The following is a 12,877-nucleotide window of genomic DNA, read 5'->3' on the forward strand; positions in this document are numbered from 1 at the left end:
CTCTTCCATAAAAACGAAAAAAAGAAAAAGAAAGAAAAGGCTTGATTCCATGGCAAACGCAAGTTTCTGTTCATGGGATAGGCCATTCATCAGGGCCTCTAAGTATTTCTTGCTGCGAGGATGTGTGTGCTAGTCGAGGACAAATGACTAGAGACGAGCTTTGTACCTATCTAGGACAATGAATTGGAAAAGTTTGAATTGGTTCAAATAACATATTGAACCCTTCGTTGCTTTCCATCGAGTACAAATGATGGAATAATAATGAGACAACGCACATATGTACTGCAAATTGATTCCTATGATTAGGGTACATTTTACATGTACAGCTGGGCTGGTTTGTATATTGTAGGATAGGTCTGGACAAACGTGAGACAAAGCAACATAAGGGCAGCAGCAAATGAAATGATGGACCAGGGGTTATTAAAATAGTTCCTCATCAGATGAGCCCTCCAGATGTTCCGACGCCGGCTAGAGTACTCGGTCACTTGCTTGGAAACTCCCGAGTAACAGAAGAGATTGTTGCCTGTATCAATCTCGACCACCTTCACAAGTTTGTTAAACATGGAAGATATTGCTTCATCATCACCTAACCTCTTGGTAATAATTTTTTGGTGCCGGAGCTTTTCAACATCCCCTGAGGAATCAATGAGACTATCCATGAAGGTAATGTAATCATGGTTCGCCATCGCGGGTCGCGGTCGTGTCGCGGTCCCGGTTGTTCCGCGTCTGCTGCAGTATATTAGTTGAATGTTAGATGATACGCATATTATAATACATGAAAATTTACAAAAATTTTGAGAAAAAAATACTAAAATTTAAAAGTACCAAAAAAAACATAATTTAAAAAATATCCGAGTCGACTCCAAGTTAACTCGGATATATCGGCCAATATTATGCATCACGGATTCAAATCGGCCAATATCAGCCGAGTCAGAGCAAGTCGTCGCGGGTATGATGATATCCACGATTCGGGGATCGGTATCGTACCGGTCCTATCCGTTCCAGTTACGACTTGGCAGATACGTATCGATATCGGCCGATATGGCGAACCATGAAAGTAATCGGTTACGTATCTTTTATCAAGTAGTCCATTGATCATGTAAGGTTCGCATGCGATTAAGTTTCTGAAGACGCATTCTGTAACATCATGAACGTCGAAAGTCGGGATTTTCATTATTCCCTTTTCAAAAGCAATATCCAGGCACGATACACTTTTGTTAGCCTTCTCAAACTTTATCCTAGCTTGTCGTAGCTCGCTTGCGCATTTTATGTGCTCGTTCACCTCGCCACTTGTGGAACAATTGTCTTGCGAATCCCCATTCTCTTGGCTTTGATGATCAGCTACTCGTTTTGCAGCAAATGAAAAACAGTGCAAGCTGCTAGTAATTTTGGGTAGCTGGATTGCGGATACACTTTTCTCCAAACCCCAGCCGCTTGTGGAATAAATGTCATGTGGATGCCCGTCTTCTAGGCTTCGATTATCAGCTGCTGGTTTTGCAGCAAATGGCCAACATGCGCTGCCAGAAAGTTTATGTAGCTTGATTGTGGATTTTTTCATTAGCTCCGACCACCCACCTCTTGTAGAGCGAAGGCCTTGTAGATCCCCGTTTTCAGGGCTTCGATTACCATTTACCACCTGCTAGTTTTCCAGCAAATGACCAACACCCGCACTTATGCACCAGGTGAAGAAGATGAACGACATCTCCAACATTTCCAGCAATGTTTGTGTAGGATTCGGTAATGATACAGGTTTCTCACCTGGGAAAAAGGAATGCAGGGTGAATGAGGGAAAATGGCAAGATCAACGAGGTTCTCCTCCTCAGCTCCTCCAGGTGACTAAGTTATGTCAACCAGACGAACCAAGATGAAGAAAGGCAGTTGATTTTCAAACAATAGTATGTCCCTGAACAGACATCCCATTTTCCTACGATTCAGGAAGATGGGGTCACTTTGTTTTGGGCCGTAATTAAGGGGATACTCTTTGTACAGGCACCAACCAGCATATTTCCTCAAAAGCTCAATGATAAAGAGCCCGTCAAGTGTGATAGCCTTTCTGGAAGAATGGGTTGTGTCTGAAATAAAAAATTATGTGAGGGAGTGGGTAAGGATATACTTTAAATGAACATGTACTAAAAAAACTGTTCTTTTTTTTTTTTTTAGAGTAGAAAAGGAAGTTAAAAAATAAATAAATGAAGTGTTTGATTCATATTCTGATGAAAAACATGCTTGGATTGAAGTTTTTACTAGAAAAATTTTAATATTTTTTGTGATCATGTTTTTCAGTCATTTTTTTTTATCTCACATCATCAAATTATTACAGTAATTTTCTACAAAAAAAAATCTCTAGAAAATAGGAAATCAAACAAGGAATTTTATTTGGAAGAAGACAATTTTAATTAGATGGGAAACATGGTGGATAAAATTCTAGAAATAAAGTCTTCTATTTGTTCATGCAACCATTGAAACAAACTAAATATGAACCACAAAAGTACCATGACTTAATCATGTAAGGACCAAACAACAGTCAGTACAACCACATTTTTACTACACATACTCTTTGTTATGATTTTTTGTTATCGAATATTGATAAACAACAGGAGTGAAGATTGTGAGATTTTCTTGGGGCAAAGTAGGAGAATTGGATAGAGGAAGTAGAGACAAAGTAGGTAACTAAGGAGTTAGACCATAAAATCTGATAGATTTTGTTTGGATATGTTAGTTTTCTCTCCAAACAATTTTTTACTTGCATCATACATATGCTTTCTTCAGTTACTTTTTTTTAAAAAAAATCTTTTCAACGATTTTTTTTAATCTCACATTCTTCACATAATAAAAAAAAAATACTACAATAATACTTCAGAAAAATTCTAAAATCTCCTATATTTGCTATTTATACTTCCAACGCACAATTCTTGTTCCTCTTTCAAAAATACTTTCTTTATGTTGTACCATGTAGCTCAAGAAAAACTGAACAGTACTCTTATAACTGCACACTAATGATCCGCAATCTTTTCAATTTATTTTAAGGATAAATTACTTTTTATCCCCCTGTGATTTGGTGATTTATCACATAATTCCCCTATCATTTTAACAAACGTAGATATAACCCCCCCACTCCCCCATGGTTTGGGTTAATTTGTCACCATTAATTTTTTTCATTCAAACTAATCGTTAATAGTAAAAAATCAAAATCAAACTAATAAATTTAGGGGAGGAGAACTTCGTATAGTTGAATCAAGTGGGGGGAGTACTAACTAAAAAAAAAAAAAGATAACGTGATGGACGGGTAACGAAATTTGGATCCCAATGTGTGTTGGAAAACTCTTGCAGGCCCATGATAGGAACTACCCATGATAGGAACTACACACATGGCCCAACTGACGGAAATGAGTTTTAATCATGGCCCATGATAGGACCTACACACTAATAGTATTATTGATTTTAATCATGATTCTCTATCTTAATAAATACTGGCATAATTGGGGAATATTACACTGACATAATGGATAATTAATACAACCAATAGAGAAGAGACTAAACAAGGATCAACTTAATTATAGGGAGATAATCAGCAGAACTCCCAAGCCGCAGAAGCAACAATAGGGATCACTGGTCGGATCGATATCAACAAGTTTGTGCAGAATATTCAGTGCTTTAGAGCCCAGCTGACAAAGTGATCCTCAGGAAGGAAATGGCAGATTGGAACATTTCCAGGCTTCACCTTTAGCAGCTGAAAAGCTAAATGTTTTGGGTTCCATGCTGATGTATCCTCGTGACAAACTACCACAGCCTTGGCTTTTGCCCCATCATCAGCTCCAACTAAATTAACCCTATATGCATCGGTACGCTGCAGGGTGTGACAGTAAAAAACTGCGTAGACATAGTCTTGCTTGTGGCAAGCAACGATTGCCTTATCATCGTTATTCAACTTGAAAACATCCACAATAACATATTTTAAGATTTTCGGATCTGTTTTCTGGGCTTCGGTTGAAATTGCTCCAACATTTTTCCCCAGCTTGGAAGTAGTGAAATCGACCATCGACTCGAGAGATGTCGCGCAGTACTTGTCTTCCCCTTCAATCCCAGGCTCCTCGCAGTCTGCTATCAGTTCCTTGATAGCTTCGGCTTGTACTGAATTTGGGTTCACTGAGAATTTGTTCAAAATTTCGGGAACAGATTTGGACGAGAAGGGAATGGAATCTGCCACCTGGCGGGGTAGGAAGGCCGCAGTATTGTCCAGTATATTAACAAACTGCAGATTCATGATTGAGCCCCCATGGAGGTCCATTTTCAAGAAGAAAACTGTTAAGTTTTGGTGATTACGCAGTTGGCCTTCGGTAGGATTTCCACCATATCTGATCACGCCATATCTTGGAAAACGGAATGGGATGGCCGGGGGACTTGCGCTGAGAGCGCCAACTCCTGGAGGCTTTCCTGCAGTCAATGGATGGGCAACAAAGAAAATTATCAAATATTTTGATGGAGCGAATTTTAACATTTATTAAACTAATAATATATAACATCAAATATTTGATATATTTACGAGATTTAAATTTATATAAAATATATATGAATCGTTAATTTTCTAAAGGAGGAAAAATCTAAACTTTTTAAAATTGGGAGGCCATGGAGCATTGGCTTTTTGTTCTTTTGACTTAGGTTAATTTTGGTAATATTACGGAAAAATAAATTAAATATGTGGCCCATTGGCGAAATATAGATGGGGTCTTTGCTGTTCATTAAAATGAATATATAAGCTCATAATTAGAGGTGGCGGGATGGGCGGGATTTGCTTAGTTTGAGATAGAACCGAGCCATGTGGATTTGGGGTCAATCTTACCCATATGTGTTTTGGGACTAACTAGGGCGGGATCACTTTGGAATGGGTTTAAATTGATCCCGCCCAATACCCAAATCTATTTTCTACATATTTTTTTCTTTAATTCATTTTTTATTTTTTATATAAATTTAATATTTTTGATTTATTAAATTTCTTTTAGTTTTATTAAATAAACATGCAAGTGTTTTATACTCAGGATTCCCACTAAAAATTGGATTAACAAATAATGGAAAATATAGATATACAGTCATATTCCAACATATATCAAGATGGCTAAGGCACCTAGGGTGTTGAATATTTATCCCCATCATTGTCCAAGGATGACAGGTCTAAACTGACTGAAATGCTGGAAATTTTTGTGGATAATGACTAGAAAGACTGCTAGATTATATTTGTTTGCTATTTGAGCCTAATGGGTACCCAAATATTTTCCAAAATTTTTTATCAATTAATGGGTACAATTGGGATTTGCTCATTTTAAATCTAATATCAAATTTCAGTACCCATCCCGCCCAAAGTCCCCATGGACATGGGTAACCCATTGAGACCTGGAACAAATTGCCACCTCTCCTCATAATGTCTGTATCAGAATAGAACTTGTGAACTAAACATACTCCATACGATCACCTGTACAAGATGATAAAAGATTTAGGACTTTTACTTATTTTGGGGATCAAATCTTTTAAGAAGTACATGCCTAATAAAATGATTCTACAACATTTAGCATTCTTTTATGGTCAAGTCTTGGTTTTTCTAACCAGTGCAAAATGAACATTCGTTGGTGCGCGGGAGTCAAAACTGAACTTACCATATTAATCTATATGCTACTCTCCTCCCATTCATTTGGTTATACTTTCTATTTTGAAATATCCCAAAACAAGGGATAATTGCAGAAACCTCCCCTGAGATTTGTGACATTTGTACTGACCTCCCCTTTAGGTTTTGAAATTGCATTCACCTCTCCTGAACAGTAACAATTCGTTACAGAAACGTCCCTGACAACTTTAGTAGAAGTGAGATAAGAAATTTCTTCCAATTTTGCCCTCTTCTTGCTTGACAATTATTATTTGCTTGACAATTGCTTAACTAATTATCTAATTAGTTAATAGTTAAACTAATTAACTATTAACTAATTATCTGATTAATTAGTAAATAATTAACTAATTATCTAATTAATTAATTAACTAATTTCTATTTATCTAATTAACTGTTTAACTAATTAACTAATTAACTAAAGCTGTTGTCTGTCCGAAACTAACAAACTATTTGCATGTTAAACTAATTAACTAATTAACTGCTTAACTAATCAACTAATTAACTAACTAACTAATTAACGGACTATTTGCATGTTAAACTATATGCAGTATGCATTACCTGTTTAAAATATCGGCTCTTTATGGGTATTTTACTTTCAAACATTTAATTTATGATAAAAACATCAATGTTTGTAAGTAAAATTCAAAAAGTATTACAGTAATATTCTTACAAAACGGGAGGAGCATAGGTCCATAAATTAAATGTTTGAAAGTAAGAATATTGATATTTTTTGTAACACTTTTTGAATTTTACTTACAAACATTGATATTTTTATCATAAATTAAATGTTTGAAAGTAAAATACCTATTAAGAGATGATACTTTAAATAGGTAATACGTATTGCATATAGTTTAACATGCAAATAGTTTGTTAATTAGTTAGCTAATTAATTAGCTAATTAGTTAAGCAGTTAATTAGTTTAACATGAAAATAGTTTGTTAGTTTCAGACGGACAATAGCTTTAGTTGATTAGTTAATTAGACAAATAGAAATTAGTTAATTAGTTAATTAATTAGATAATTAGTTAGTTAATTAGTTAAGCAGTTAATTAGTTTAACATGTAAATAGTTTGTTAGTTTCGGATAGACAATATCTTTAGTTAATTAGATAATTAGTTAATTAGATAAACAGAAATTAGTTAATTAGTTAATTAATTAATTAGATAATTAGTTAGTTAATTAGTTAAGCAGTTAATTAGTTAACATGCAAATAGTTTGTTAGTTTCGGACAGACAACAGTTTTAGTTAATTAGTTAATTAGTTAAGCAGTTAATTAGTTAATTAGTTTAATATGCAAATAATTTGTTAGTTTTGAATAGACAACAACTTTAGTTAATTAGTTAATTAGATAATTAGATAATTAGTTAATTAGATAAACAAAAATTAGTTAATTAATTAATTGGATAATTAATTAGTTAATTAGTTTAACATGCAAATAGTTTGTTAGTTTAGGATAGACAACAGCTTTAGTTAATTAGTTAAGCAGTTAATTAGTTAATTAGTTTAACATGCAAATAGTTTGTTAGTTCGGATAGACAACAACTTTAGTTAATTAGATAATTAGTTAATTAATTAATTAGATAATTAGGTAGTTAATTAGTTAAGCAGCTAATTAGTTAATTAGTTTAACGTGCAAATAGTTTATTAGTTTCGGATAGACAACAGTTTTAGTTAATTAGTTAATTAGATAATTAGAGATTAGTTAATTAGATAAACAGAAATTAGTTAATAGTTAATTAGATAATTAGTTAATAGTGAATTAGTTTAATTATGCAGAAGTTTGATTAGTTAATAACTATTAACAATTAGATAAATAGTTAATCAGTTAATAGTTAATTATATAATTAGTTATTAATTAATTAGATTATTAGTTATTTAGTTAATTAGTTAAACTATGCAGAAATAGTTAATTTAGTGTAATTTTTATTAACAAAATACATATATCAATAATTGTCACTCTATTTTGTATTTATTCACCTTTACGATTTAACTTTTATCTTTTTTTTTAATAAATTATCACTTAAACTCAATCTTAACGAGTACTCAGTGGATAGCTATTAATTAGACCTATATGTTTTTACTCAGTTTGTTGGCCCTCGTACGGAAAAAAAATCCAAAAGATAAAAGACTAGATGCACTGTGTTCCTTTGCATAATTTTGTGAATTTTTTTTCATGCATAATATTTTTTTTAATTTTCCTTTTGGTGAAATTAGAATTTGCCTGTGTAGGTCTCATCAAAATTTTTTAGCCCTTTGAACATGGTGAGTGTCTTTTAAATAAATCCCCTAAAACATACGGAAAACAAACTAAAGTATCTCTGCTCGAGCAATAGAAGAAGCAGAAGAAGTAGTAAAAATAGGGAAGCGGCACTTCTCAGACAAACCGTTCTGTATGATATCTCTGACCGCTTTTGGCATAGGAGTGTTTGGAAGCTTGGATTTCCAATAAACTTCAAGATCTGCATGCTCTGCTGCAATTCCTAGCTGATTATCACGACACCCAGAAAGAGTTTTATCAGTAAGTTCCTACGCTTCCCAAGTACGAGCAAATTATGACGAATTTAAAATAGCTTAGGTTCTCAAATAATTCACTCACAGAAACAGATGTCAGAAAACAGAGGAGCTTGAGCAAGTCCATCAAATAATAGCAGCCACGGTAGAACGCCAGCACGCAAGACCCCGCGATGACGGTTCTAGAACCCAAAATATTGAGGTGAGATAGTAGTAGCACAAGACCCATATAGTACTAGCATTATTTATAGTGGATCGAAGAGCTGCAGTCGAGTGCTAATTATTTGATCAATTATTCGAAAGTTTTATGCTTAACCACAGGATTTTCTTTTTTTTTTTGCCATAATCATAATATTTTTGTAACATAATCTATCCTAATTTAGAGAAAGAGGGGGATTTTGTGACACTAAAAACAACCACATATAATGACAATTTATTTGATGAAAAGTAAGAATTGACCTCTCGATTCCTCAACGCCACACCAAAACTTAAGAATTGACCTCTTGATTCCTCAACGCCACAGGCAGCGACCGCTACGTCGGCCAAACGGCTGGTGGCTGCCATCTAACAATATAAAAGAGACAATTGTTCAAAGAATAGTGGTTTCATTTTGTCAAGCGATTATCTTGTAATTCTTGATGGATTATCGGGCTATTTTCGTCAATTGGTCTTTTGTTGGTTTCCAGCTGGCATAGTGAAATAAATTTGTTTGCAAAAAAAAAAAAAAATGCACACAAAAGTGGATGCAGCGGTTGTCTAGCACGTTCAACAGTATACCTTCCGAGTGCATAGTTCCCGAGAATTGAGCCAGTGGAAAAAAAAATAACAAATCTTGTCATCAAATAAGTATAAGTATGTAAAATCGGTTAAGATGTTATAGGTTTCGATTAAAAATGGTTTCTAATCCCATTGCTTTTTAAAACGTACAATTATAATGATATATATATTAGTCTATATATCCATATTTAGTCTATATAATTATTGAAAAATTTTTAATGCCCTTATTTTTATTATTATACTTTTCATTCTATGTATATTCTATAAATACGAGCTTACTTTCGTCTTCTATGTGTGCTAGATTATGAGCTTATTTTCTTTTTAAGAGAATAATTAGTTTGTTATTTTACTGACATATCCATATTTAGTGTATATATATATAATTATTATCAAATTTTTACCATATTTGTTTTTTCTAAAGGCTCTAAATTGCTGTAAATTGAAAAGCGCTGTTGTGTGCTAATCTTTTTTTATTATTTTAGTTAAACATGTAACATTAATTAGATTATTTCTTACATTAGAAAATTAAAGTACTCCAAATTTGAAAATGCTATGTTTCTTCAAAAGTTCTATTTACACAATAAACGCTAAAGTAGAAAATTAAAAAACGTACTCAATAAATGCTATGTTTCTTCAAAAGTTCTATTTACACAATGCATTCTTTGATTTTTTTTTTTTCCCTAGGCATTTATTCCTCAAAAATTATACTAGGAACTCTATCAAAACTCTCCCCATTAGAAACTCTCTCCAAAACCCATATTAGGCCATCCATTGGACCTAGCCAACAATACTGGAGGGCCTAAATCCCTGTTTTTGTTGCCCCTAATTTCTTTTGTTTGGACCCAGTTTTTACTTTTTCCTAGCTCGATATGACAGGTCTGCACGGTGGCAACTTTGCTATGTGTGCTTGAACAATAAATAGGGTTGTCCATTAATAGTTGGGTTTTGAGGGAAAAACATGATTTATAGAGGCCCAAGTTGGAACTTTTGCAACCCTTAAACTCTTTGTTTTGTCCATCGTTTATTCTTTCCTAGCGGGATATGACAGGTTTGCAGGCCCACTCATGTCTTGAAAATAAGGATGCTGCATGAATAAGGGGCTTTTGAAGTCATACGTGATTTATAGAGGCCCAAATCCTAGTTTTTTGTTGCCCGAAAATGCTTTTGTTTGGACCATCATTTGTCCTTTCCTAGCTCTGAGGGTGACAGGTCTACAGGCCCACTTTGTTAGACTCCGCAGGTAATTTAAAATATGATACTAAGTTTTTTTTTTTTTTGATTGCAAGTTTTCGTGGTTTTAAAGAAAACTATTATATGTTATAGCAGCGTGATATATGTATATAAGGTAAAAAAGTGATTAAAAAATGTATTCATTTTTTTTTTATAGAAACTTGCAATCCAAATAAGGTAAGTGGCTTTTGAAGTCAAAAACGTAGATGCAGCCATGCCATAATTTTCTTGTGGTTTTATCCTTTGTCTATAAACTAATAATAATAGTTCACAAAAAACATTTGCTAGTGCTTTTAAAAAAAAAAAATTGCAAGAAAAGTAGAGAATACAATTTTTCAAATATTGAAGATTTTCTTCAGCGAAAATAAAAAAGTTTCAAAGGAACTTTGCAGCATAACCATTAAAAACCTACTGAGAGTTTTGCAAAGTTTCAAGGGCACTACCTCAAAGGATCGCTGGGTAGGATCAGGGCATCAGAAAAGCAAAATCTTGGCTTTCTCTAGCTCCATTAGTCCAAATTCAGCTGGTTTTGTGGTAGGAAAATGTGGACCAGCGACAAAAATAAAAGATCTGGTAATAGCAGAGATACATTAACCACGCCTCCAAGATTTCCTCATGAGCATTATTACTTGGGCCGTAAAACACTCTGAAAATAAGAGGCGTGTTTCAAGCAGCAGTACCGGAGAACGCCTTCTAGCCTCACCCGTTTAAGGCATGATATTCGAAGGAGATCGAGCAAGATCACGCCTTCAAAGATCTGAATATTGTTGACTCATTTGTCAAACTGATTTTATACAAGACCAAGATTGCTCTCCTTCTGGTATCCTGCGAAACCACCAACCAACAAAAAAAAAAAAAATGCAGAAAACTGGTCCTGATCAACACCAAAGATGCAGAAAAAAAAAACTTTGAATTTTTTATTTTGTGATCAGGAGAATATTACTGCCTGCCGCAAATTGCAATCAGCACCACAACCGCAAAACTATGTCTGAAAGAGTCAAACCACACTAAGCAAGCCCATGAAGACATAAAAGAAATGAAAAACCATGGAGATTAATGAATGATGTATGCAGAGAGGACACAGAATTGTGGATGTAGGCTTTGGAAGTTTGCCAACTGCCAAGTGTTTCGTAGCTAGGAAACTTCACAATATAATAGTCTTATTTATACCGTGCAACTATAATTTATCCCTTTTGCCAAATATTATTTCGTTTAGATTATAAATACATTTTTAATCACGCTTTTGTGTCACATACGTCACATTATAAAAAGTGTTCCAAATATGTCTAGTTGATTCTACTTGTCCTTTAATTTTTGAAAGGAGAATTATTGAAGACGATGAAAAATTTTGGTGCATATTTACCGTATTTATTGATGGGAAAGATTAACTTTGGATTGATTTCATCAAGAAAAATCTCTTCATCTGAAGTCATCTTTTTACCTAGTTAAAAAGTGGCTCATAAATCTGAATGGAGATGATAATACGGGTTTGTTATTCTGATTTTGTAAGGCAAACACCTCCGCCCCATCATTTCCTTTGTGATTCAGAGAAAGAGGATTCCATATGCAAATTGGTGTCAAATTTCCACTGAATTTATGGGCCAGGAGAAAAAAGTGTTGGCCTGCTCTTAATCATAATTCACCATAACCGACCTTTGCACAACCCCATTTTGTTTCAGTGGGGAGTTGGACCAAGAACCACTATCATCCTCTTTGACATTAATCACATATATGCGATCTCAGGTGGAACTAGAAAACTTCCCTTTTCCCACTAGTTTATCTTAATTCGTTTGTTAAACAGTGTTGTTCTTATTAATGAGTTTGTCTCCATGCCTTCTTTGCTAGCCTTTAATGGAGATTGTGTCAGCCACTGAATAAAGAAATTTTTTCGTTTTTGTAATTTTCTTTAGGCAAATCCATCTTATTTTGTAGACTGATGATTTGTCAAATGAACAACGGGAGCTAGCCTTCTCTTCCATGATGAAGGCGGTTACTTTGAATGCCAATTATTTCATCACCTTTTTTTTTTCTTTCCATGCTTTTTATTATGATATCCAGAGGGATGGAAGTTGGCATTTTACTTTTGCCAAGAGAGACAGAAAAAATGATTGTTTAGATCATGAATGGAAGTACTTGAACCATTAACAAATGTGATGGAACCGAACCAATATTGTCCTTCCGATATGAATGAAGGGAGTAAGAAATGTAGCAGTGGTGCAGATTGATTTTGATAGCCAAGAAAGGGAGAAAAAGGTTGAGGAATATGCAGCAGAATCAGTAAATACAAGAGCAAGTGGATGAATAGTACAAGTGAGGAGCAAGTTGATAGCAAGTTGATAGATATTGAAGCATTAGAAAAAATGAATTGAAGTCGAATAAATTAAACAACTAATTAGCCAATTAGACATTGTTCTTGAATTAGTTTAAATGATTGGGAACAGTAGGTTACCTCGTAGTCTTTGTTGCTCCTGCAACTGTTATATCTTATCCTTCATTCCCACTAATAATTGTACTTAATTAGCTTCTTTTAGTTAACAATGTTTGGTATGATCAAGTTCTTACTATATATAGCTAGAAATATTAATTTCTTCCACATCGAAAACTCAATGATGGTACTAAAAACTTTATATTTATCTGGTTAAGGTCACAATTAAAAATAATAAAAAAAGGATATCTAGACAAATTTGCTTTTATATCACAAGAA

The 12,877-nt window shown here is 33.8% G+C and overlaps 1 protein-coding gene across 1 annotated transcript; it reads right to left on the bottom strand.

Moving 5' to 3' along the window:
* Positions 1-3,387: 3,387 nt before the first annotated feature.
* Positions 3,388-8,410, bottom strand: LOC113707204 (BURP domain-containing protein 6-like). Its single transcript, XM_027229407.2, has 3 exons — positions 8,252-8,410; positions 8,040-8,139; positions 3,388-4,434 (listed from the first exon to the last, which is right to left on the bottom strand). Exons 1-3 carry the CDS (start codon positions 8,393-8,395, stop codon positions 3,647-3,649), a joined length of 1,032 nt encoding a protein of 343 aa, XP_027085208.1. The 5' UTR covers positions 8,396-8,410; the 3' UTR covers positions 3,388-3,646.
* Between the last annotated feature and the right edge of the window lie 4,467 nt (positions 8,411-12,877).

The sequence above is a fragment of the Coffea arabica genome, chromosome 8c (genome assembly GCF_036785885.1).
Source record: "Coffea arabica cultivar ET-39 chromosome 8c, Coffea Arabica ET-39 HiFi, whole genome shotgun sequence".
NCBI lineage: Eukaryota > Viridiplantae > Streptophyta > Magnoliopsida > Gentianales > Rubiaceae > Coffea > Coffea arabica.